The 27,869-nt window shown below is 37.4% G+C and overlaps 2 protein-coding genes across 2 annotated transcripts in view; both read left to right on the top strand.

Moving 5' to 3' along the window:
- The first annotated feature begins 348 nt into the window (after nt 1-348).
- Nucleotides 349-16,289, top strand: LOC103457372 (interleukin-6 receptor subunit beta-like). Its single transcript, XM_008397450.3, has 16 exons — nt 349-1,001; nt 3,103-3,372; nt 3,460-3,589; nt 3,680-3,861; nt 3,952-4,055; nt 4,978-5,004; nt 5,498-5,645; nt 6,832-6,914; nt 6,998-7,202; nt 7,298-7,471; nt 7,932-8,033; nt 8,344-8,481; nt 8,558-8,698; nt 10,869-10,953; nt 11,047-11,128; nt 14,241-16,289. Exons 1-16 carry the CDS (start codon nt 926-928, stop codon nt 14,619-14,621), a joined length of 2,328 nt encoding a protein of 775 aa, XP_008395672.1. The 5' UTR covers nt 349-925; the 3' UTR covers nt 14,622-16,289.
- Nucleotides 16,290-17,138: 849 nt separating this feature from the next.
- The window catches only part of rngtt (RNA guanylyltransferase and 5'-phosphatase), an 87,996-nt gene continuing 77,265 nt past the window's right edge, over nt 17,139-27,869 (top strand). Inside the window, exons 1-6 of the mRNA XM_008397448.3 lie at nt 17,139-17,558; nt 19,069-19,178; nt 19,259-19,362; nt 19,459-19,547; nt 23,456-23,531; nt 25,973-26,231. Of these exons, the coding sequence (XP_008395670.1) occupies nt 17,495-17,558; nt 19,069-19,178; nt 19,259-19,362; nt 19,459-19,547; nt 23,456-23,531; nt 25,973-26,231 (702 nt within the window). The 5' untranslated portion in view covers nt 17,139-17,494. The remainder of the gene's footprint in view (nt 17,559-19,068; nt 19,179-19,258; nt 19,363-19,458; nt 19,548-23,455; nt 23,532-25,972; nt 26,232-27,869) is intronic.

The following is a 27,869-nucleotide window of genomic DNA, read 5'->3' as shown; positions in this document are numbered from 1 at the left end:
CAACATGACACCAACGCTTCAAAGGTTGGCTTGATGTTCGGGTTAATAACGCTTCAGTGAATCAGGAATCACTGACTCATATCTCGCAGACGGATCAATTTCATGAGGATATTGACGTTTTTCCTATTGTTTGTTTTCCTAATCAAGTTTAACCTTCAGAGCTCAAGTCTTGACAGTGGAACGGACTCTTGGGCCTCAGTTATTCCATAAGGAGATGATTGATAATAGCTGATATATATTTTCTCTAAGCTTCATTCAGAGGAGTGTTCATGACTTTAAGTCATTAACATCTAACAGGTTTTAACTCGAACTTCACAAAGGAAAATAATTCAGTTCCAAGCTCAGCCAGAGTCTAATCATCAAACATGTGTGTTCAATTTGAAACATTGCTGAGTGTCATGTTGCGATGCAGAAGGTAAATTGAGTGAATAAACAGTGTATAAGGCTTTACTGGAGTGCATCAAATAACCCATTTGTTTTCTGTTTGTCCAGTAAAGAATATAGTCTGAAATCAATTGCTCCGATGTTTCAATGTTTTCCCCGCATTTAATTTGCATCCCAAAATAGCCGCGCGAGGCAAGTAAGATTTATTATTAGCATATCAGAGAAAGTCAAATGTGATTCATAAAATAAGAAAATGGAGTGAGGGTGGTCGTGTCTTAAGTGTTGGGAAGCTGCCCGCAAGTTGCTTCACTTCCCTTTGTCCTTTGCAGCGTTTCCAGTTTGGTAATGCCTCCCGTTTATTTCAGGGTTTGCTTCAGTTCCTGTTAGCTGACATTTGGAGCGGGTGGAGTAAATGCGCGTCGCTGGACGGTTGCAGTCTGTTGTAACAGCCTCAGTACATGTGACTCAACTGCTTTTGTCTCTTTTATTGTTGTAGTTCTTTACCGACGATTTCCATGAGAACTGGACATAAGGAGAAATTATGTATATGTCCCTGTTTTCGATTTTTGTGGTTGCGGCTCTCTTTGTCTCTCTCTGCGACTCTTTCCTTTCCAAAGGTAGGAAAAACTTTTTTTAAATATTTTTTTTATTTTGCGTGTTTTAGTTAAAAATAAACGTTTTTTAAAAAAAACAAAAAAAAAACAAGCCATTAAAAAAAATTGCTGACAAGTCGTTTGACAGACTTGGGGGGAAAAACGCGTGTGTGTGTGTGTGTGTGTGGTTTTTCTTTATTGGCTTCATGTTCACTCCTCGTTTCTGATAAAGAAGCATTCTTTCATTCCTTTAGTATCTATCTATCTATCTATCTATCTATCTATCTATCTATCTATCTATCTATCTATCTATCTATCTATCTATCTATCTATCTATCTATCTATCTATCTATCTATCTATCTATCTATCTATCTATCTATCTATCTATCTATCTATCTATCTATCTCATATTCAAATATCAGTTTCTTTTTGAGCCCTCTTTGCTGTAGGAAAGTGTGTGTGTGTGTGTGTGTGTGTGTGTGTGTGTGTGTGTGTGTGTGTGTGTGTGTGTGTGTGTGTGTGTGTGTGTGTGTGTGTGTGCTGGCGTTTTTACAAAGAAATATCTACCAGCTGCATCTCATTCTAAGCTGCCTGCCAGTATTCATGCTCCTTCACATTTTATGATTTTTTTTTTTTTTATGATTTCATAGCTGCAATACTCATAATCTGAAGTGGAGTGAAAATCTTGATCACTTGTAGTTTAGAAATATTTTTTCAAATGAAAATCTCAAAGGGTGATACATATTGAGTCAGTGTCTGACTCGGGTTCTTGGCAAAACTGCTGTGAAGCTTTTTGGGGGGTTGCGTCTCCAAGCTGTGCTCGTCTCTTAACAGCAGCGCTTTTACATATTATTTTGTAAGCTAACTCTGCTTTAAGATTTCCACAACTTCATCTCTGAGCTGTCTGGTTCTTTGAGGCCTGGACACTATTTATTAATCATGTGACTTCAGTTTGAATTTGCAATTCATTTTATTCAGAGGCATCAGATTAATAGGGGGTAAATCCACACTATACGTTTTTATATTTTTTGTTTATTTCACAAGGATCGGCTGCCTTTTGTTGTTGGGGGTTTTTTTTCATGTGAAATCCCAATAAGATACATTGAAGCCTGGTTATAACATGACAAATATTTAAACTTTCTAGAGGCTTGAATATTAATATAGGGGCTGCAGGGGATTTGCTCATGGAGCTGCAACAGACAAAGTTGAGTCACTTGAACTGGAAATGATCCACGCAAACTCTTATATTCCAAAAACGAATGAAGCTGCTTTTTCCATTGCTATTGGCAGCTGACCAGGAGTAAACACAAAGGTCAGAAAAGTAGGAAAAGAAACTTCACACAAAGGGATGGTGGACTGGAGTTTTTTTTTTTGTCTCCGCTCATATTATTGTTTTCTGTCGTAGAATCTAGCAGATTTCTATCTCGATGTAAATCCCCTGAGGGTTACTCTGTATCGTTTCCCAGAAGCCAGGAACAAAGCTCCATCTTAAGAACTCAAATGAAAGTGAAAGGCAGAGTCACATTTCAAATAATTTGTCTTTGAGTCAAGCAAATCTGAGTGCAAAGAAGGTGTACAAATAAAAACTGTCGTGTAAATCAAATTATGAGCTTAGTTACACTAATTACTTAGAGAATGATTAGGTTTTATAAAAGTATAAGCTCAGTTACAGTGACTACTTATAGAAATTTTTGTTTTTATTGTTAATTTCTGCAATTATTACCGATAATGTATTTGACTGGGGAGGTTTTGGTATTGATCCAGAATTAGGAATTGGTGTAGCCAATGTTTAATTAGTATTTCATATGTTGTTGATGTAACACAGTGATTTGCAAAAGTCTTCCCATCAGTTGGGCTTGTTCACGTTTTTTCCTGTTACCACAGTAAACATGAATGTGTTTTGCTCTGATTTAGACCAACAATTTTCAAAACAAAGGAGACTGATTAAATCCAGGGTGAGATAAACAAGTAGGGATTCAAAATATAATATTCAAACTCAAAGAAAAGTCAAGAAATGATTCAAAACCTTCAAAAACACACAGTGAGACTTAGTGCAAACAACTAAAGAGTTCATGGGAATCATGACAATGAGTGAACTTTTTCTTCCATTTTTATTTCCTGCAGGCCAGCATGTGATCTGTGACGTTTCCCCTAAAGATCTGCATGTAGTAGAGGACTCCAGTGTTGAGCTAGTGTGCCAAACGTCCTGTTCAAATCACGGCAAAATCTTCTGGACACTGAACGGAGAACACATAAATGAAAGCCTGTCAAAAACTATAAACGCAACACACACTGTCTTGTCACTGAGAAACTTCACTCAATCAAGCGCAGCTGTGCAGTGTCACAGCTCTTATGGGAATCAGCTCTTGGGAGGCGTCACTATAAGGACATATTGTAAAAACTTCTATATTTCATTGATTAGTATTGCTTGTCATTCCTGCCATGACATTACAGTCTTTAACGTGTTTTTTTTCTTTGCAGCAAAGCCTAAAAATATCACATGTGTCTTGCATTATGATGTAAATAAGCCCAACAGCGTGCCTAAGCTCTTCACATGTTCTTGGAAGCATCGTATGGATCCTCTACAAACGGCAAACTACACCATACTTAAGTATGTTAAGCACGTCTTCATTTAGCCAATTAAATGCTGTTGAATTATTAAATTATTAATTATTAAAACATATTTTTTTTCTTTCTGTAGCAATTCCTCGAACGAAATCTGCAAGTCACAAGTAGCGAGCTGCACACACAATTGCACACATTTGGCAGATGATATAGTTGCTTATATGTACTTCTCTAAACTATACACGATTAAAGTCAGAGCAAAAACTCAATACGGGGAGACGGACTCTGACCCCTACGTGTTTGATCCACATAGCATAAGTAAGTACCACAAATTAAAAGTTTCACAAATATGCATCTGTTTATCCTAATGATTTTTTGTGTCGTGATGATTACTACATGTTTCCTCAGCGAAAATTAATCCTCCAAAGAATTTGAAGATAACTCCCTCGTCAGAGCACCTGTCAGTAAAGTGGACAATTGACGAACCCCGTTGTCAAGTCAAATACTACAAGGTAGGAAGTACACAATTGTGTGTGTGTGTGCGTGCGTGCGTGCGTGCGTGTGTGTGTGGGGGGGGTGCAGGGACAATAGGGAAGCAAACATGAACTCTTCAAAATGGTGATATGAAAAGCATAGCTAGAAGATTTCATAACACCAGAAAGACTGACTGATTTCAATGAAAAATTGAAATCTACTTAGTGATTATCACTGTGGATCGGTAGGTAGAATTTGGTTTTGGCTCTGACATCTGACATCTGAATTCAGTAATGCAGTTATTTGCGGCCAAATAATAAAATAAATGGTCTTCACAAAGTAATAAGACCATTGAATAGTTTCTTGGGTGCCAAATGAAGCAAACAAAAACTGAAAACAAAGCTTTTACAGTTAGTTATATGTGAAGTTACTCATTTGTTACATTTTAGGCAAATTATTAATATTTGTTCATTTCTACTTTACGGATCTTACAACATTGTGGTTAAAGGGAGGTTGAAATAAATTAGCTCCGCTGGTGTTGGTAATATGCGGATGTGTCCCCATTATGGGGACAAAGTGTTGAAAAGTGCAATAGAAGAAGTTGAAGATGTGTCGACACAATGCATTTATTTGATGTGAACGTGTTCATGCTGGTGATAAATGTTTTAATTTAATTGAAGCGTCACAAAAGATTCATGAAACCCTGTTGAACTGAAGGGTAATTTGGTTAACTGGGACTACTTTTCCCACATTAAAAGCTAGAACCTAGGTGCTAGGTCCTGTTTCCCACTTGCAGCGAGCAGAAGCCATCTGCTGCGCGTACTGCAGGGTTGTCCGCATATGTAATTGACTATGCAAATATACATTTTGGAAACACGTAGCTGCGTTTGGTTTTGAAAATGTTTTTCAAAAGTACCAGTTTTTTTCTCATTTAGACATTTTCTGTCTTGTTTGTTTCAGACATCAGAGCCTGACAAAGCCCCAGAGGTAAAAAAAAAAGAAAAAAGAAAAGAACACTTTGTCTTTTTATGGAATCTGTGATGATTTCTGACTAATTCCTTACAGAAATATTTATTTTAGTTGTATGTACAGTAGATTAAAAACTGTTTTTTTTCTGCTTGTTACTTTTTTGTCACAGCTATATCATACTCATGTCATCAAACTAATTTTGTAATCAAAGACAGATAACCTTAGAAAACATAATTTTCAATGTACTGCTTTGTATTCTACAACTTACAGATGAAAAGTAGCAAAAATACCTTTTAACACAATTAATGCTTTCTTAGCTTTCACAGCATTTATTTCCTAAAAATGCTGACAAGCAATAACAAGCTAAATGCATAGACTATAAACGAACCAAATAACTAAAGTGTTGATTAATAAATGTTTAACATCATTTACAGCTTTGAGCTTCTAAGATTTAGCCATTTTTGTAGCCGTTTTGTCTCACCAAACGATATAATTTCTTTTTCTGCTGTAGGTTTTGTGGACAAATCAATCAGATTTCACTGCCACTATTGAGGAAGTGGAATCCTGCATTAACTACAACGTTTCAGTCCGATGTGCCTCTGAAAGGGGACTTTGGAGCGAGTGGAGCCCGGAGAAGACTGCTCTCACCAAACTGAGCAGTAAGAGCAATATTTAAATACATGAAACAAGTTAAGAACATCAGCAAAGAAAAACATGAAAAAATTTTAGCAACAGATTCAAACCCGAGTTCATATCCAATTCTGAAACCAGATGCAAAAGCTGATTTGTTTGTAAAGTAACTTCATCAAGCAAACAGTGTCTGTGTCTCTGTGCCCAAAGTGCAATGAGGCATTATTTATGTACGTAAATTACAACTGGAACAAATAACTGCTAAAGTCCAAATGTTTTGGATATTTGTGGATTGTGCAGAGACAATATGATCTGATAAACATTCTTGTAAAAGTAGGATAAAAAGAGAAAAAAATCATACATATCTGTTGGCTTTACAAAAAAGGGATATGATGCCACATAATGTAGAAACCATTCCCCCAGACACTTGTGCCTGAAATACGTACAGATTGCAGTCTACTTTGTGAATCCTGGGCAGAATGAAAGCAAAAATAATGAAAGCGAAAAAGGAGAAGATTGCAATGTTTTGTAAATTCCTGTCTCAGTATCTAGAAGTGCAAAGTCGGTGGAGAGACGTACCCCATAAAACTTGCAGCTGTAATTGCAGCAAAGGATGTGTACAAAGGATACATTTTCTTTCACTTCACAATTATGCACAACTATTTCATAGTTGAGCTACTGTGTGGTATGGTTAAAAAAAGGGGTGTGCAAATGTCTGGATTGCACTGTACATAAATCATTCATGTATTTGTTTTCCAAACCGTCTTTAAAGTGTTCATGTAATTAGTCAAACTCAAGTCACAGGATCAGACTTGACTGCAGAAATTTGTCACTTGAGTTTTAAATCCTGCCAAATTTCACATTCATAATGCTGACAAAGCCGCAAACCTGTTGAATGTCAACAGATTTGGTTCTACACCACATAGTTTGGCCACAGATGTTGAGGTTAAACGCTTCTAAGGATGTGTTTGCATTCCACGTTTTCATTCTGCAGTCACTTCTTGGAAAGGCATTGGCTTTACAGTGATTCAAGGCATGATTGCAGTTTTTTTTACAGCTGCTGCTATGACAACAAGGTGGTTTTGGACTTAGTTCAAGGTGTGAACGTCGGCTTTCTCTTTTCTCGGCTCGAGATGAAAATAATCCAGCATAAATTCTGCATTTGCCTGTCTGTTGAAGCGTGATTAATTTCAAACTTATACGAACCGTTTTTAGGGAGCCGCATCAGGATGCGACTTTGGAGAAAGGTGGCTGAGCCGGGAAAAAACGGAAAGAGAAAAGTTCATCTCATGTGGAAGGTACAGAAAGGAGCAAAAATGTTTTGAGAATATTTGTTGGAAGTGGATTATTGTCTAACATTTCGTGCTTCTTTCTAAACCAGGGTATTCCTTCAACATGTAGAGAGGCATTCACAGTAAAACAGGTTGCCTACAACGACAACACAACCACAGGAAATTACACCTATACTTCATGTGGCAGCTCATCTTGTGATGTCGACGTGGACCACCGTTCACACAGATTATATCTCACCGTTTCCGACAGCGGCGCACTGCTCGACTCGGTTTATGTTCCAGCCGTTGGAGACGGTCAGTTTTACTGCTTCATGTAGACATTTTAAACAACAACAAGATTTTTATCCTGTCTCTTGACTTGTTGGCTGTTTCTCTCTTCATATCATCAGCGGGCCTTCCTCAAGTTTGGAGCATCAAAACAACAAAACATAGAATGAAAGGCGTTATTCAGGTCAGCTGGAACGTGTCAGAGAAACCCATCAGTAGTTACATAATTGACTGGACACACGATGGACGTCAGTACGCCTGGAAGGAGACCACATTCACTAATGCAACTCTGTTTGGTAGGTTAGAGTGTGTGTTAAGGACAAAGTGTGTAAGCGATCCATCCTCCCATTTATCAAAACATCGGTTGATGGCGTATCTATTATCGACTTAGTGAAGAATATAATGGACTCATTAGTGGAATTTCATATTAAAAGCTGTTACATAATGCATTTCCATGGAAGATTTGATCAATTTAGATAGGCTTATTGAGAAGATTGACTTTGATATTCATGAGATGATGTTTTTACAAGAAAATCTAGTCTCTTCCTGCATGACTCATATTATAAGCCATTTGTTTTCATTGCACTGATAAATATGTATTATGTTGTAATTTTATTTTATTTTGTTTCACTTTTTTTAAACTCATTTTTCCAGCTTTACTTGGTCATCAAATGTACCTTAAAGGTGTTGCGACATTTTCTTGTCGTTTCAGTGTCAATTTATATATATATATATATTTTTTTTCTATTTTTGCAGGCCTGTTGCACAGAACACCATATAGCATTACAGTAACGCCTCTCTTCAACGATATCACAGGGCACAGCATCCACGCAAATCCGTTCTGCTCCAGTATAGGAGGTAAAAATCAAATGAATTTTTCATTAACACAAAATAAACATACATATGCGATTTATACCACTAAGAAGTTTGCATACACTCATCACCAGAATTAATGTTAGGTTGGGTCTTCACTGAGAGATTCAAGATGTAATAATTACTCAAAATTAAACCCCAATCACTGAAAAAGTATTTACTTTTGACTTTTTAAATTCATCCAAGCTCAAGTATTTACATACCCCCACCGCCACCGCAGCTTCTCTTTCCAAGTTGCAGAGGGATCACGTTGTTTTTGAGGTTATTGACGGTTTTGAAAATGTTATTCCTGCAGTTCCAGAGCACATTGCTGTCAAAGTTGAGGATGTTGACGATAAAAGTGCCTTTGTGAAGTGGTACATGAAGTCACAGTACACATGCAGTGATGTTGATACTTACACAATCTTTTATGAAGCACAGGGACTCCAGCAGAGTAAGTTACCCCCAATGTTTTCACATCTTTTTTTAAAGACAACACTCATGACCATAACAGAATGGTTTTCTTCTAGATGTTTCTGTGAGTGGTAGTGAAAATGGAGTCTGGTTGAAGGACCTGAAACCAAAAACCCACTACAATGTCAGGGTTGAGGCCACAGGCGACAATGAGACTGACATGAGCAGCACGGTGTATTTCATAACAAATAAATTTGGTGAGTATTATTTAAGAAGCTACTCAAGGAAAAGAATATATTAACTAATTTGCTAAAAGACTGTTACTTGAATTGCATCTTTGCAACAGAAGAACATGTGACAGGTTCTACGCTCATATGTTGAAATGCAAAGTTGAATCGCAGTTCAGAATTTATTTCTAGCCCTCACATGTAAAGAATCGCAACAAAAACAGAAGAAAGCTTCAACATCCACACCCTCAGCTTGTTAACCCATACCATGATCATAAAAGGGGGATCTAAATGATTACATCTGCATTAAAGAGTTGAAAAATCTGGACACGGCGTTGTCAGGCTGAGATTAATCACCTGAAGGTGTGTGTTATTTTCCCCTCAAGATGACTCTTGAAGGAGTTTGGCAGCTGGTCGTGTTTTTCTTGGCTTCACTCGCTGAATTCCTTCCTGAAAGCCTGGAAGGGAAAGGGTTTTCCTGTTTTTGCTTGTCAAGGCGGATTAGACACCTGTAACTGTTGCTACATTTTACTGTCATTCTTTAAATTCACTTTTCATTTGATGCGTCACATTTTATTGAGAGTTGTAGAGGATTTTTTTAAATCTAGACATTTAGCTATGATAATTTCCATTGTGGCTGCACAGTGGCGCAGTTGGTAGAGCTGTTGCCTTGCAGCAAGAAGGTTCTGGGTTCGATTCCCGACCCCTGTCTTTCTGCATGGAGTTTGCATTGCATGTTCTCCCTGTGCATGCGTGGGTTTTCTCCGGGTACTCCGGTTTCCTCCCACAGTCCAAAAACATGACTGTCAGGTTAATTGGTCTGTCTAAATAGCCCCTGGGTGTGAGTGTGTGTGTGCATGGTTGTTTGTCCTGTGTGTCTCTGTGTTGCCCTGCGACAGACTGGCGACCTGTCCTGGGTGTACCCTGCCTCTCGCCCGGAATGTTGGTTGGAGATGGGCACCGGCAACCCTCCCGACCCCACTAAGGGACAAGGGTGTAAGAAAATGGATGGATGGATGGAATTTCCATTGTCTTATGAAAGGAGCTCCCTTTTATCAGTCCCTACATTTCTTGCACCGCCTTGTTTATATTTAATCCATTTCAAGTTTCTCAATGCTCTATGGTATTTTTTTTTTTTTAACAAAAGTTGGCATAAAAGTTTAATTATTAGAAATATAGAACAGTTTTATACTTTTGCTAATACAATTAACTTGCACATATTAAATTTAGCAAAGCATAACTATAAATTGCAGAACATTCTTAAAGACACAGTGACATATTTTTCACTACCAAGTGTACACTGACAACGAGAACACAGGTGGGCAATGAAATATTGCTTTTTATTGCAGGATTTCACAAAACACAATACGCATCAAACAGAAAAATCAAGCCAGCTCTGCTTTGTGTGTACTTGGGTCAATGCCATAGCAAGAAACACAATAGCTGAGGTGATGAGCTAAAATAAGCAATCGCTATTGTAGGCAAGCTACTTTTGGATGGTTACAAGTACAAATATTTTAATAGAAATGTGAACAATCATGCAAATAGAGATAAAAATAGACATATCAACATAAAAGAACTTTGATCAGTTGCTCTATGCCTAATGTGAGATCACCAGTGTCATGTGTGGCAGGAATCTTATTTTGAGGACATAGATTTTGTCAGGAACAATTGACATTTTATAAATAAATAGCAAACAAATAAAAAAAAACATAAAATAATGGACTTATGGTCATTTAGGTCATGAACTATATTTAAATCTTTTCCTTCACCTTGTCATTCTACTCCAAGCCAATTAAATTCACAACAACCCAACACAATCTGCATCAGTTAAATAGTCATGAGTCTTGAATGTGCTCAAACTAAAAACTCAAAAATACACATCTTTATTTAGAAAACCAAGCAAATATACTAAAGCATCACTGATTTTACTTTTTTTAATGTTTTATTTTATACTTCTTTCATTATGGGGGTAAAAATGTTAAAAACTGGATTGTTAATTTTGTTTTTAGTGAAAGTGAATTAGGCAAGCAAATTTTGGGATGTTTTTTAACTTTATAACTTTCCACTAAGTTTCTCTTAGTGGATGTGGTGTGAAGTTATGACCACCAAATATGGCAATCATTTCCAGTAAAAATGATTTCTTTTTCTTGAAGCCATGACAAATTTTAGCGTAATACATGTCTGTTATAATCTACAGATCCCAGGCTTGTTAACGCTCTAACCATCTGTGGATTCATTCTTGTCTTTCTTGTGCTGTCTATTGGGTTGACCTGTGCCATTCAGTAAGTTCCACTCCTTGACTTTTCCTGGCCATTTCTATTTCTGGTTGTTCATCTGGAAAACAAAAATGTAATCATTGTAAATTTGATTTTTAGGTGGAAGAAATTTAATGACAAGCCTGTGCCAAATCCTCGTCTCAGTACTGTGGCGAAGTGGCTGACGCAGAGTCATGAAAAGGTAATTTTAATATAAATTATGATAAAGTGAGATGGCATGCATGCAAATTAACATCAATGAAGTCATAAAACATCTTCTGCTAACTTTTCTGTGGTCATGTGTTGAGTTACTTTATTGGGTTTATGGTGCAGTCAATGACACATCTAGTATGAGTGACCACATAAATGTGACCACTCATACTAGATATACTGCTCCCTAAGTTAGAATGCCAATTAAATCTTTACTGTTGGTTTTGCAAAAAAATTGTAAGGGCATTCCCAAACAAGATGTCATCAATCATCCTACACCAAGTAAACATATTGTTAATTAAAAAACTTCCCAAACATTGTCCAATATTTCCAGGGTCGTAGCAAATGCAGGCTTCAAACTACAGTCGCTAAAATTTCAAGCCTGTAAATGTCGTAACTGATCAAAGAGTATGTGGTTGTAAATTCAGAGTTTGTCATCCAGCCAAGAAAATCTGGATGAAAAGTTCCTGTTTTCTCCGTGCAGACAAGATTGCTAGTAAAAAACAAACGGGTGCTTGCAAAACTCCACCTAATTAATAGGTGTAAAGCTGAAACCTGTCTTTAAACCTCAAACTGACAGAGTGGTGACAACTCAATCAGAAGGCGGAGGTCCTGGAAGGGGGGTAAAACTACATATCATTTGATGCATTTTTAAATGCTGTTTGCCAGAGTGATAAAGTGTGATTTACATCAACAGACAGCGAACTTAGAAAATAGACAGATTTAACCAAATTTGCTCTAAAATTTGAGCTGATCCAGGATTCAGTTTCCATATTAAACATGACATTTCTGTGAACAAAGCCAACGTGTTTGGATGCATTTTCAGGAAACTGTTTGTTCTCGTTAAAAAGAACATGACCGCAATGTAGATGAGGTTGAGGCTTATTCCTGCATGTAAGCCAACCACAGGGTTTGCACACAGGCCTCAGTGTAAAATGATGCAATTCTGTGGATAAAAAGTTGGCCAAAATTTTTGAGTAATTAGTCACGATCTATGTCTTAAAAACACATAATATATTATGCCATGAGAACATATCACATTTACACCAGTACTTAAAGTTGGAACTAGTCATTTACATATAATACAGTAAAAAATCCTAACATTATATGAGACTAGACTCTTTATTAGGTTTACCAAAAGTACTTCTAGATGCTAAATCCCAAAAGTAATAAGTAAGAAATTAATTATAGAGATTTTTCCTTTTTTTCTAGTTTTAGTCAGAAGTTTACATACATTTTCAGACTTAATAACTTGGCTCAGATGCTTTCTGATATGCTTCCTCTAGCTTTTGCACAATAACTTGCTGGAAATTTTAGCACATTCCTCTTCACAGAAGTGGAGGAACTGAAATAAATTTCTAGGCCATTTTTCTTGGAAACACCTCAGCTCTGTCCTGTCCACAAACGTCCTATGGGACTAAGATAAAGACTTCGTTGTACTCATTTAAAACCAGTTTTGAAATGTTGCGTTTGTGCTTCCTCATCCTGTTGATTCCCTGTGGTGTGATTGCTTTAGTAGAAGTGCAACGCTCCCTCCTGCAGCTAAACACCCACACCGTATCACACAACTGCTGCTGTCCTTCATTGTTGGGTTGATGTTCTTAGTTTTGTAAGCTTCTTCCTTTTTCTCTTCAAATGTAACAGCTGTCAGTATGACTAATTGTACCAGTTTTGGTTTCATCAGACCACAGGACATGTTTCCAAAATAATCAAGATCTTTTCCCTGAGTGCATATGCAAGTCTGACGTTTCTTATGACTGAATTGCTTCTTCCTTGCTGAGTGGCATTCAGCCTAAGTGGATGAGTGTCTTCAAAAGATGTTTAGTTCTGATTTTTTTTTTTTTTCAATTTCCCACAATGTCACATAAGGAAATAGTGTTTGAGCTGTTGCCTTAAAACCATCCCGAAGTGTTTCTTTACTAAAATCAAAACGAGAATAAAATCAGAAGAACACAGAGAGATAACATTTCCATGTGGGTTTTCTTAAACTTCTGACATCGAACAAATGATAAAAATTTTCTCACGTTACGTTAGTTCTGAGAAAATAGTAATTATTTTGGTAATCCTATCTGACGTAAAACTAGAAACGTTGGTCAAATGTGATGTCAGACACCCATCAGATTTCATTCAATGGGTGTAAATATCTGGTTTCAACTGTGAACATTATTTGCAGATTTTGGTTGTTCTAACTTGCCTCATGACGCAAGTTATGTTTGAATAATATTGAGGCTTTGTGACAAAAGCTACACTTCCTGACCACATGTTTTTTCAGTGCACAAACTCATCTATAATGTAACATAATACTCTGGTTACAAAACTTTCCAGCCCTCAAAACATATAGAGACTTTAAAACATGGACCCATAATTCTGATTATGGGTCCAAGCAAGGGAATTAAATGGGAGGTTATTTACAACAGGATCAGCTGCCAGGATATTGTATTTGTCTTTTGTGCATACTATTTTATTATCTCTGGTAAAGTCAAAGCATAAATATATCATTTTTGCAAACTGCTTTAATTTCTGAAGTGGACCTTATGAAATCCTAGCTGTGGATTTGGAAGCCAAAGTGGGAATCACTGAAAATCTCCAAACTCTTCCTCCTTTTCAGTTTCAGCTACAACACTGAAAACTTTTTTTAGAAGTAGATCTACTGTCCATTTGTAGTAATTTGTATGAAGCAGTTGCATAGATACCTCCAGGCTCCACCATTTAGCTCTCCGTTGTTCAGGAACTACCTCTCCCCCCATCCACCTGATGTGGGCTGTGTACTTGTGCAGCCGTTCCAACCAAAAGCTAGAAATGATCTCCAAAAAAGATAAACTTAAGTTTCTCTCCTTGGAAAACCTTTTTAAATCCTGCCTTAGTTCAATAGTGATTGCCAAAGACGTTGGACTGTGTACAGATCCAGATGTGGAGCTGATTTAATTCAATGCGGAACATTGTTTTGTTATAAATAACTTTTGTCTGGATCTGCAACAAAGCAGATCAGGCCCCTGACTTCCTTTAGGTTTGCTACTGAGTTTTGCTGACTTGCATGAACATCTTCCAGTTGAAAAAAACAACAGAAAGCATCTCATTGTTCATGCTTTGTATGTCTGTTTCAGGTGGAGGGGTTCTTCCAGCCACCCACAGATCAAATTGAAAACCAAGTTGTCACAGAAGAAACTCAAAGAAACCGAGGGGCGCCACTCACTCCAGTCCGTAATGGTAACGACTGCGACCCATCATTTAGCTCTCTACAAGAGAACGAACCGGAAGAGAGGTTCTCCGAAACCTCAGAGACACAGCTCCTGTCTTCTCCAGAAGGATCAATGGTGTTTTCTTCCTCACAGAGCAGCCCATATCGCAGTCAGGACAACGCAGAGCCTCTGTTGCCACAAGTGGAAAAGCCATCCAAGACTGACTTGGGCAAAAAACAGGAAAAGACTCAGACGAAGAGTTTATACATAAGCTTGAACATGTTTGAACAAAACGATGTTAGGTGATCGTCATGGCAACAAAACACAAGGTGAAGTCAAGATGAGTCACTCAGTACAGATGTTCAGTGACAACATGCGGAAAGATTGTTGCCTACAGTGAAGCAGCATGAGTTGAAAACATATGGCCTGTTTTTCTTTACAGCATGGCGACCTGGTTTTTCTCAAGACGTTTTCATTATGTCCTTCTTGCAACTGCTTTATGGTCTTAAAGCAAATCTATAGCAAGAACGTGTTTGTAAAATGAAGTTCTCAGAACATGTTTTGTAGACTGTTTACTGTACAGACAAACTATGTGTCATAGACTGTATTATTAAAGAACACACAGCATGTTGATTGCATGATATAAGAGAGTACAGATTCTCAAAAATGCAAACGCCTCTTTTAAAATGCTAGGCTTGTTATAAAAAAAACAACAAAAAAACCCCCAACATTCCAAGTAAATTTATCCTTTACAGTTCAAGTGCAAACTCTATAATGGTCTATAATATTTGACATTTTGCCTGGCAAAGGATCCCCAAATCTTTAAGATTGAAAGGCTCTTTTTAGGTGACCTCACAGATTTTCATGAAAACCATCTTTTCTTCGGTATTGATCCAGATGGCTTCACTATGACGTTGAAAAATGTAACTCCACTGTGTTTTCTGGGAGAAAGGACCTCTGTCTAGTGGCCATTGCACACGCCCTAGTTCAGGTATATGGACACAGAAGATTGCTGTTACATATAACACAACTGTTCTCTGTTTGAAATTCCTACAGTTTCTTCAGTGTTGCTGTGCAAGTTGCCTGACCAGTTTTTTTTCATGAATTTTGGAGAAATGTCCAAGTTTAATGCCATTGTTGTCGCCTATTTTCCTCACAATATCTGGGACTACCATCACTTCAATTGGACTTTATTTTGGGTTAATGAGATTCACCATATTTAATGACAGATGTGATTTCAACAAAGGTGTGTTGGTTTACCAGTGAAAACAATTATGTAACAAGGTAATGGCAGCTTTTTCGGAATATTTTATAATAAAAATAATGATAAAAAAAAGTATTCTATAAGATATTGTATGTCAAAAAATGTTTTGAAATGATTTGTTAAAGTCATGTTTTTTACAGAAACCTGAACTCATGGCAGGGGTTTTGTACACTTTGTGTTGTTTTCTAATTGTTCCCACAGAAATAAGCTTGTACAGTTGTGTTTCTTTTATCACTGTGTAATAGAGCATGTGAATGTCAAAGTGATTTTGATCTGTATAAAAAGTATGAACAATAAAGAAGATGTAAAAACAACGATAACCATGAATGGGACAAAGTAAAACAAACAACAACAAAAAATTGTCCTAGATGTGTTTTTGCTAACAGAAAACTTCAGTTCTCCTTTTGTTTGCAATAATCTGTGATAGTTAGACGGAGATTCCCACAATCATTTTCTGCAGTTATTTCCAAAACAGCAAGCAGGCAATACTGGTAGTGACATGAGGGAAGCCTTTGTCTGCTTTGCACTGTGGTATGCGTTGCTAGGTTTCTGTCTTCATAAACTTCAAAACAAACACAAACAATGAATCGGCATTCCTACTGTTTATATTGATTTACTGTGATTTTGTTGCTTTGTATATTATGGTGTGATGTAAACAGGTTTTATTAATTCTTCTGGGAGATTAAATGTTTGTGAGAACAAACGTTTAACCGTGTTCAAGTTTTTTATTCACTTGAATGCGTGAAGAAAAATGCATGAGTATCTACTTCTGTTATTAAAATTAGGCATGAAAGAAATTACGGTCATAGTCAAAACACACTATAGCGAAAAACTTACTTCAAAACTTAGACATTATCCAGTAACATATTCTTAATGAATTCATTTCTTAAAGTACATAGTTAAACATGTCCATTCACTGAACCAAGGATCTGTTTTCTGCAAGTCAACAGTGGCACTCTGCTGCCTGCAAAACCATATTAATTTATTAGTTTAATTTCACATTTCCTGTGCTGCATGCGTTATGATGCAATTAAAAAATACCACTGACATTCGATTGGGTAAGCTGTACACCAAGTTCAAGCTATTCTCCACCAATGCATGGAAAAATCCTTCTCTCTCTTTTTAAAATCCAAATTAGTATTTGTTGCAACTTTCTTATATATTGTTTGCATAACATCTGTTTTAAAACAGCATTTCCTCTTTTAGTCATACTCCATTTCATCCTTATTCTGTTGTATTTAATATTATTGACCATGAATTGCTTTTAGCTGTGTTGTTATACATTTTTTTAATCTCACCTTCAGTTTAGATTCATGAATTTTATTGCCATTGTGAAGCACAACAAAATTGCTTCCCTGTCAGCCACAGTTAAATAAAATCTTAACATGTTTTTATAAAAATGAATGAATTTAACAATATAGTGTATTAATTATTGAATGTATCGAAAAATTCCACATGAAGTCATAAGCTTTAGCTTTAGTGCTCATGCCTGTGCTTTATGTCATTCTGAAATGTATCAATAGGTGGCAGCATTACAGCTTATCTGTCTTGAATCGCAGATATTACTCAGAAGAAGGAGCTTGGCTCTGTAATTTAGCACAAGCTAACCCAGTGAAGTAATGCTTGCCTTTTTCTTACCATGTGGATTTAAAAAGAAAGAAAACACCTTGGAAAGAGAGAAATAATTTTCGGGTGGTGCACTGCATTGACTCTTCACAGCCCATGTTGTGTTTAAATTCGTTCCCGCCCGTCGGAATGCTGCCCGGGCTTAAACTTGTTGGCTGATCCCTTTGAATTAGCAGCTACTGGGCCTTGAAGCCGCGGTGCTCGAGTGTAGTCTTAATCCGAGATCAGAGGTCTGTGACCGACGGTACTTATTTAAGGTTTTGCTTATTTTTACAAGTCTATTCTTAACATGTCGCACACTGGACCCCCTCCTCGATGGCGTAACTGTCCCAGGAGAGGGCAGCCTGTGGCAGGTAAATAACCTATATTACGTACATATGGGCTATTTTTTTAAAATGTTATCTTCTGCAAGCTATGTAAACTGAATTAACTTGTTTGCCCAATAACATGTGGATAGTGCTAGATTCGCTGCGTTCTCTAAAAATAAAGTTGAAGTTAATTTAGAAAAACTATCTGTCTCAGTTTGTTATTGTTTATCTTAGAAGGCTTACATGAATGTGAGTGAACAGTGCTATCCAAGTGAAAGAGCTATATTTGGTAAATAAACCAGTGATAGATTTTTACCGCCGAGTTCCATAGCTCACTTACAGAATTACATAAACTTGATATGTTTTAAATTTGCATTTGGATTTAGTTGTTTTTTGTATACCTACTGAATTTTCCGGATTTATTGAATGAAGTCTGGCGTGACGCTTCTCACATGCCACATTTAAGGGCGTGCAGATTAAATACGCATGTAGTGGCTTTCAGTGGTGCTTTTAAACCACAGTAGTATTCATGGGCAACATTTTTCAATTGGGAACAAGTTGCTTTAAACATTTTGTTTCCGTCTACAAGCTTCCTAGTATCACGTGTCAAAACAAACCGGGGCTATGCATGGTGCACGATGGACAGTGCTGTTCTTGTACGAAGTGCCAGAAACTCATCTGCCTAGAATTGCAGCTATTTACACACACATTCAGTTAACGTTTATTACACAGGTGCACACAAGCGCATTTCCCTGAAACGTTTCACTACACAGCTTTCAATTTTCAGTTTCTGCTATTTGTCTCAGGTGTGGAATCCCAGAAGGTTTTTGATATAGTGTCTCGCAAAATCTTAATTTCACCCTGTGGTCAGAATAATCTGGCTTTTAGGGTTAGAAGCAATTGATTGAAGTTAATCCAATTAATAATCAATGATCAGTTGTTAATTTAATGATATGACAGTGGTAATAGAGTTGTTTTGTGGTAGAATATCCATCTGCTCCACCACTCCATCTGGAGAAAGTAAATCTAAGTAAAAAAAAACAAAAACCTTGTATTTCTTCACAACCTGAGAATGAAGATGAGAAAAAATAATACAAATATCTTACTCATCTTTCTGACTTTCTAAATTCATAAGGATGTTTTGTATTTACAATTACATTGTGATAAAACCTGGAGTTCTAAAAAGAATAATACATAAGAACCCTGAACTAAAAAGAATAAATATTTAATATCTGATTTAACATATTACTCTAAAACCAAAGAATACTTTCACAAGGTGATGAAACACCAAAGTAAAAAAAAAAAAACACCATCAGAAGCAGATGGTTATCTATTAGAAGCAGTTAAAATATCCCAACACAAGTCACAGCAAAGACAATTAAGAAATGAGGAAGAAAGAACATTAAAGTGTTGAGATAATCTACTTAAGCTGAGCTAAGATAAATCAGTATAGTAGTTCAAGATAACGCCTTAATTAAAAATCTTTGCACAAAAAGTGACTTTACTGATTTAACATTTATTGGTAATGGTTTAATAACTCTATTTTTTTCCCTAGGTAAATTCCTGCCTATGAAAACGATGTTGGGCCCTAGGTATGATGACCAAGTCGCTGAGGAGAACAGGTTTCATCCGAGCATGTTGTCCAACTATTTAAAAAGTCTCAAAGTAAGGAAACTACTAAAGACAAAATCACTGATATTGAGAAGGAAACCCATTGCTTCACGGTGTCTCTGTCTTTTTCTCAGGTGAAAATGGGTTTGCTCGTAGATTTGACGAACACTACTCGCTTTTATGACCGCAACGACATTGAGAAAGAAGGAATTAAGTATCTGAAGCTCCAGTGCAAAGGGTATGAGCAGATTTCACTGTAAATCTAAACAGTTAAAAGTGTTGGTGTTCTGTCTGTGCTTAATGTGCTGGAGTTTGTTGTTCTGTGCGTTTAAAGCCACGGGGAATGCCCTTCTAAAGAGACAACTGCAGTGTTCATCAGGCTCTGTGAGGACTTCATAGAGAAGAATCCCACAGAACTGATCGGTAAGCCATCTCTGGTGATTCATTCTCTTGGTTATTTTTCTGTCAGCTTTCTAGTAGAGAACGTTACACAGTTGAAAGGCAATGCCAGCGTAAACTGAGAAAAAACAATGTATGTAAGCTTGTGATTTTGAAGGTGTTAATTAATAAATGTCTGGCCTATTCTCTCTCTAATTTCTCTACTTTAGCAGGTATAAATAATTTTGTTGATTCTTACTGACCTGAAAGAAAAGAGTTTGTTTTGATTTAACTTTAGGCAGGTAGAAAAAAATAGCTGTACGCCCATTTATTTGGTGCATGTAAAAATATCTGGTGTCACCTGTACATAAAGAAATGCATTTTATTTGGTGTTTTGATTTTTGCTGTGATTGTTATTAGAGGTGTGCCGATCAATCGGTCACTGATTGTTACGACCCGGCTCGGCCAGGGGAAAGGGAAGCAACATTAAAGAAACCTAGGTGGTAAGGTTTTACAATTTAGGAGTTTATTACGGTTTTGACAAAAAATAAAAAGGTAAAAATTAACATCAAAAGTTAGGGACTTACAAAAAAAATGTACTAAATAAGAAAATCCACAAAACAATATCTTAACCAAACAAAAATGGACTTTCCATACAGATTTAAACAAAAACAAACTACAAATGTCTAACAGAGATTCAAAGATCCCTCACAGGGACAAGACAAGCTAGCAAGAGCTGGCAAAAACTAACAGCGATCAGGGCTATCAAAGTTCACAAAGTCAGTTGACAGCAGTCAACTAAACAAAACAAACACCCAAAGTGGCAAGCTGTCTAAGCAAAGAATCAGCCGCGCCTTCTCCCAGGAAGTCCTTGGTTTTTAAAGGGGAGGCCTCTTCAGGGATTGGTGTAGCTGGTAATTGATGAGCCAATCGCTGTAGGCCTCAGGGAGTGGCACTGGAAGGCAGGGCTGCATCCACTTCCAAGTGGAGTCAACTTGATTAGAAGCTGCTGATGGTACAAAAAAAAGGAAAAGAAAACATACACAAGGCCACTGGCCGTAACACTGATCATAATTTTTATTTTCGTGAAAAAGTGCATGATCGGTGATTGGCGATCATTGGCTCTTGTTCCCGATACCGATCATTTCGCAGCCTGCCTGTGCAGCTGGTCTCCTCTTTCCTTCACACTGAGCAAACGCGCAGCAACAAATCCTAAGCGATGTGGAACTATAACGCACTGAGTGAATGGGGATGTTTGCGTGTTGCGGCGGAAAATTGAAGCAGGTCAAAATGCATCAACACAACGAATCTAATACATAAAAACAATGCCATACTTGACAGAGTTTGGCTACATCGAGGCTCACTGCAGTAAAAAAGACATGTGGAGGATCAGATAGCAGGTAAAGCAGTGCACAGCTACAAACACTCACCCGGATTAGCATGACGGTCAGAAAGCTAAACAAATAATCCGCAAAATAATTTAAGTCTTCGAGCTGCGATGTAAGACGCTGGTTCTGCTCTCGCTGTTGAACCGCTGCTACGCGCTACAGGTAGTAATATTTGACAGACGGAGCGCCGCTTCTGCTCCACCTGGTAGTGACTCTCACACCGAACCTCTGCTTAAAGCTGCAGCATCTAACCTAAAAAAATACATTTTAAATACGTGTTATAACTTTCGCTGTCCTAACATGAGACAGATAATCTCTAAAAAAATAATCGATCTCCTCCCTGCTCTGCATAATTACTCCGTTCAGTCAGAAACAGCCACTCAGAATTAGCAGTAATCAGCTAGCCGCCGTGCTAACAGGAGGTTTTCATTCAGTAACTCTGGATTGTGTATTGTAATGGATCCTGTATTTGCCTTTGAATGTTGTTTTATACTTGAATTTTTTTGGCAAGGTTTTATTTTGGCTCTTTGCATTATTTAGCCTCTTCAGAGCCTTCATATGTTATCAGTCTGTTAAAGATAGTATCACCGATAGCAGTACAATTTGTTTTTGTCTAAATTAAGGTGAATTCATGGTTCCTTTTTCCACATAATGTAACCGGTAGTGTTTATGATAATAAAAAAATAATAATAATTATGTGATCGGTATCGGTGATCGGTATCGGTGATCGGTATCGGTGATCGGCCCTCATGGGTGATTGGTATCGGTATCGGCAGGAAAAAACCTGATCGGCACATCTCTAATTGTTATAATTGTTATGTTTCCAAGAATTATTTTCCAGTTAAGGGAAAAGATTTACAATCTTCATTCAAACTCTTTCAGTTTAGTTTTTAGTGTGGCTGCTTGTATTGTAATTGTATAGTTTCACATAATTTAACAGTTTTGTGTCAGTGTTACTTTATTTTTATTTATTTTGTTTATATTGCATTTCTAAACATCTTCAGTAGTTTGATTCTGGGGAAAACTTTTATTGCAATATCCGTCAGTTTACAGTACATTTAATAAAGTTTACAAAAACTTAATCTAGACTTTGTTTTAGCATATTTGTAGACATTATATTATTCGTGTTCAAGAAGGTAATTGAAGTTAATTTGAAAATTAAAGATATGGCTTAAGGGCTACAGTGTTTTTTTTTAGTTTATGGAGAAGATGCGTTATTTTGAAGCACTACCATTTGCTTACAGCAGAGGGCAGCATTACTACACAATATGATCCTTTCAATGTTTTTCATATGTTTTACTTGCATTTTTGTTCACACACATCAATCAGGCTCTTATTGGGGTCTGTTCTGTTTGTAGAGCCACGCAGAATAAGCCACCCCGATGAAGTTTTTCATCATTAGTGGTAAAGAGAGTGGGTGAATTTTACACACAAACCAAAACAGTTTGCTGTCTGTGGAAGTCAATATTATATTCATTTGTAATAAAGCGTAGGAGTTATCATTAGAACAGAAACAGCTCTCCTGGTGAACATTGTGTAGGTGATTGTGGGTGAAGGAGCATCAGTTGGTGTCTAAATTATTTTTTCTTCCCAACTGAAAATGTCAGTGTGTGGGCTATTATTGTATTGCTTTATGACTTTTGTTTTATGTAGTGCCTTCATAGATTCTTACATTTTTTTAACGTTTATTATTATTGGCTTATTTCATTTTTATTTTAGTAAAACAATTAGTGTCTGAATAAGTAATTAACAACAAAAGGAATCATTTAGTTGAGAAATAATTCTTGCCATGTCCTAATCAGTCTGCGAAGACATGCAGTTTCACGCTATTGGCAGCAGGGGGCTCTCTTACACCTCGACTTTGTCTTCATTGACTTTTTGCCTCCAAATCCAGCCTTGCCTTGTAAATCGAGTAGCCTGAGCACTGAAGCAGAGTGTCTGATCGTCATCTCAACAACATCCTGTCTTTAGCCAGCTGGTAATCAGGGTTGGCTTTCTCTGCAGAACACATGTCCAATTGAAACAGCTGGGTTGATAAAGGCCAGTCAGACCTCCTAACGTGGACAACTTCTAGTCCAGACAACTTTCATTTTATTTCATTTCGAAGCTTTTGTACACCTCACTAAGGGAAAAAGAACTAGTTTCTTAAATTTGGTGCATGTGGGGGGATAAATGTCTCTGCTTTTGTTTGTTTTCACTGTTTTTTTTTTTTAGCATTTTCTGTTCATGCCTCATTTCCTAAATCTTTGAGTCTCCTGTGTTTGTCCAGCAGCTGGTTTGAGGCAGATTCTTGATGTAGGTATAAAGTCAGAAAGCCCTCTGAGACAATTCACTCCAGTTCTCAAAACATGGACTCATCTCAGAGAGGTTGACAAGAAACAGAAAGGGGATAACATGCTCTTTCTTTTTTTTTTTCTGTATTGAATTTTATCAAGACTCTAAAGATAAATAACGATTTCTAACCATGATGCTTTGCAAGGTGTACTTCTCTGATTGCATAGAAGTTTGCATCTTCCGCACATTTAATTTGCTGTTTTCTTTCAAACATCTTTCTGTCTCCTGAAGGAGTGCACTGCACGCATGGCTTCAATCGGACAGGCTTTCTGATATGTGCGTACCTGGTGGAGAAGATGGACTGGAGGTAAGAGCTGACGCTGTGATCGCTCATACGTCTGAGTGCAGGATTACAGAAAGACCCAGGACCCCGAGCGTGCGCCCGTACACCTGTGAGCTGCTCGCAGTCGTCTCGCTTGATAACTCAGACTATCCAGCAGAGTCTCTCCAGTGGATTGCATCATTACTTCAGTTTCATCCTCCCAGCAATTTCAGTCTCTCTTCAGCTTGCCTTTTGTGCTATTTTTTTTTCCTTTTTTGTCTCTGAGAGGTTACAGAATGTGTGATGCCACATGAGTGCACTCTGTCAGTACCAATCAACACAGAGCATCTCAAAGGCCGGCCAGGTAGCGGCGACCGGGCCCTTTTTTTTCAGAGATGGAAATGGTTTCCAGAAGCCGAGCAGGACGGCCGGGGGCTGGGGGTGCTTCTCTGCTCTGAGATGGAGAATCTCTGGAGATGTGGGGGCTGAATTAAACCCTCCCACCTCCCACTGTTTCCTGTGAAATGAATATTCTCAGGCCGTTTTCAGCTGTCATCCGCTGTTAACGTGTTGAAAGATAATTCAGCTCTGAAACTGTCAACAGTGGTCCAAATTTATTTATTTATCTGTTATTTTTGGATTGTTGCTGGAAATAGAAATGGAATTTTCATTAAGGTGCGATTAGGCCTACAATAACAGTTTATCTGTGATGAAGTGAATGCCAAGTCTTTTTTTTTGTTTATATCCACGGTTTAAAATGTAAGGGCAACTCCTGACTTTAAAACATAAAATACAGTTTGTTCCAAGTGAAATTTTAATTTTGGAGGTTTCTGCTGTTAACCAATATCTTGTACCCTAAGGAGCTCAAAGTGGATGAAAAATAGCCTCTTCAGGCTGTAAAAGCTAAACTAGAATCCATCATAATAATTGCAGGATTTGGCCCAGTTACACCAGATGTTCCACAAAGGCATCCCTTTAGGCTGTTTGTTAAAGGGCAAGCAAGTAAAAAATAAAAATGACTTGACAGGTGACTGGATTAGCCACTTCTCCTATTATGAATTAGAGCAGATGGTAGGTTAAAGTCTTGATAAAGCCATGAAGCCATTGAGAAAAGCCTTCTGTTCTACTTTTAGATACCAGATTTCTGTCCTTGAAGTTTTTTTTTTTTTTTTTACATTTTGTCGTGTACAGACATAACTTTCAAAGTATTTTTGTGAGATTTTATGTTGATAACCAACACAAAAAGACAAATATTTGGTAAACAAGAGAAAAAACTGATTCATAATTTTACGTGAAAATCTGAAATCCATGGCATGCTTTACTATTCAGCCTGCCAAAAATGAATAGAGAATGACACAACTGTGAACCTACAAAGAAATGGTCACCCAATCAAACCGACAGACCAGGCAAAGTGAAACTTAATCAAACCTTCTGCCGTCCTCTGTTGGGGTAGCTACCTCATAGCTACATCAAATAGGGCTGTAACGATTCCTTGAATGATTCAAGTACCTCGGTTATTAAAATTCCTTGAGGAAAATGAATCTGCCTCAAAGTTTTGTTAAATTATGTTTTATTATTTAGCGCATGTGTTTCCGCCCGGATCATCATTTGTGGTGGGCAGCACTCTCACTTCCGGAGAGGAAGGATTGTGAATATATACAATCTTGGTATATTCAGAATGATGTTAGAATGGCCCAGTCAAAGTCTAGATCAAAATTCAACTGAGAAACTGTGGTAAGACTTAGACATTTAAGAGAAAATTGGTAAACAATTTTCTCTACGAAGTGCTGAGACTTAAAGGTTTAACACAAATTCAGGCCATACCTGCTTATATATATATATATATATATATATATATATATATATATATATATATATATATATATATATAGATATAACAAAGCAAAACAAACCATAGTATTCCAACTATGGTCTAGATTATGCTGGTCTATTATGTAAGCTTCCAAAGCAATGCATTGTGGGTTTAGGCTGATGAGCTGTGAAGAGGTGAAGAACCTTGAATGGTTTTAGAGCTGAGGCCACAGCAGCACCACCTCTATTAGTGAAGGTCCTTCTGTTTCACTATGTAACCCAAACTGCTCCAAAATAAATGTGTTGGAGCCTAAATTCATGAATTTTAAAATGAATACAATTTCCTTTGTGTTTATAATGACAATAAGAACCGTGTTTTAGCCTTAAGCTGCTAAAATGTATAAATCATTCCTCTCCCGCAGCCTTAAAAAACTGGAACAAAATTTGAATACACTTCAACTTTTTGCAAAATGATTATGAAGCTTTGATCAAATCCAGTCATCATCTGTAATATAGGAATTATTAGTTATCTCTTTAGGAACAGAAAACTTCACATTGAAAGCTTAACATCGCTGCGTTGGTGAAATAAAGTTTTTATTTACTTTCCTGCCTGGGGTGAGTTTTTACCAAACACAAACCCTCCCCATCTGTTTTTTTCTTCTTTTCCTTATCAGCATGGAGGCAGCTGTGGCTGCTTTCGCCCAGGCTCGGGCTCCTGGGATCTATAAGGGAGACTACCTCAAAGAGCTTTTCTGTCGCTATGGTGAGGAAGAGGACACGCCCCCAGCTCCTGCTCTGCCCGAGTGGTGCTTCGACGACGACGACGGCGGCGGCGATGTGGACGACGACGGCAATGCGGTCGCCCAGGAGTCGGGCCCCAGCTCCTCGGGGTCGGCGGCGCCGGGCAAGAGGAAGAAGGAGAAACTAAAACTGGTCAGAGGCTCCAGACTGGCTGATGTGTTGTGATGCTGGATTATAAAAATAGTCCCCTATATATATATATGTATATATATATATATTGATGTATAAACAAATACTAATTATAATCTTAGATTTACTGCTACAGTGAGACACTACTTCAAAAATAATGGACAGTAATGTGTATTTTTTAACTTTTTATTGCACCCAGACTGAAAACCCGAGTCGAGGTGAACCTAATAGGCGAGAATATGATCCACCAGACAGATCTGGAGAGGAGAGCAGCAGCTCTTACCGCCGTTACTGCAGCACTCGACTGTCGTTAAGGAATACCGTCTCTGGGTTGAGAGGCCCACCTCGTCAGTTAGACCAGTCTGTGGCCGCCTGGCTGTTAGGAGAAAAATATGTGCAGAGCCCGAGAGCATTTGTGGAAACACTTGACTTCAACGTTTAATGGTAACTAGAGTAATTGGGTGGTTTAAAGACCTTTTTTTTTGTCCCTTCTGAGCCTGCTAAAGTCCTCTAATCTTTTCATAATTATTCTAAAAGTATAATTTCATCCATTAGCCCCACATGCTTCTTTTATGGATCTTGTTTAAAATGAATTTATTTCTTGTGGCCACCCAGAATCCACTTTTGCTGCTCTGTTGGACTCTGCAGCGCTGATCTCAGGCGATTAGCCACAGTTTCTCACTCTCTGCCAGGTCAGAGGCATTAGAGGTGAGGGAGAAATTAGATCCCTATTCTCACTCGTGTGCACTCTGCTGTAACAAACCTTTTTAGAGGAAGCTGGAACATATCGCTGATGGTAAATTGCTGGAGGCCAAGCCATTACCCAGTATTATCATGATCAACTCTTAAAGCAATCGGAATGATATAGTTCCTCTCTCTTTGTTTTTGAACAAACAGTGGAGCTTATAGATACGATCACTTATGTGATAGATTAAATCATTTCTCTATTAACTAAATGACTACTTTTGTTTCAAAGTCAGAATTTTAAATAATGCATAGTCTTAATGTAGTAGTTAGTGTGTAAAATTTGACTCAAAACTCCATTTTGGAAATCAGACAATCTGCTAAGTTATCAATAATGGGAATAGTAGGCCTTCACAAGTTTTGTTCATCCCTTGGTACAATTCCCAGAAGATTGAAAGTGACATATTCATCTGTAAGTATGTGTGTCCCAGAGATCATGAACGTTTTTTGGATCAATTTCAGCAAATTCAACCATAGAACAAAAGTAAAAACACATAAGGAAAAGTCATTTTCCACAGTGAAACAGGTTGAGTGTAGAACAAGCCATTATTTTGAAAATTAAATACTGGATTATAGTTTCCAAATGCAGTTGGACAAAGAATTTTTTGTGATATTTTGATTTGATGAAACTGACCTTGGGTTGTTTGAGATGTTTGTCTCTTTTTACTCTCACATTGAAGCAGTTAGCAGGACTTATCTGCTCAGAACAAGCATCAAAAAACAAGTGAAAGGAGGAAGTACTTTACAAGTGATTGTGTCAGCAGTATAAGAGCAAGGTTACAGCTGTAGTGAGACTGAGTCGAGGCAGAGTAACAAGCTTTATGAGGCTAATACTTTAAATAATTAATGTGTCAGTGTTTTTAGATGGTTAAAAATAAAAGCAGCATTTTTCTTTGA

The sequence above is a fragment of the Poecilia reticulata genome, chromosome 21, assembly GCF_904066995.2.
Source record: "Poecilia reticulata chromosome 21, P_reticulata-male-v2, whole genome shotgun sequence".
Lineage (NCBI taxonomy): Eukaryota > Metazoa > Chordata > Actinopteri > Cyprinodontiformes > Poeciliidae > Poecilia > Poecilia reticulata.
This window is presented reverse-complemented; position numbering and strand designations above follow the sequence as displayed.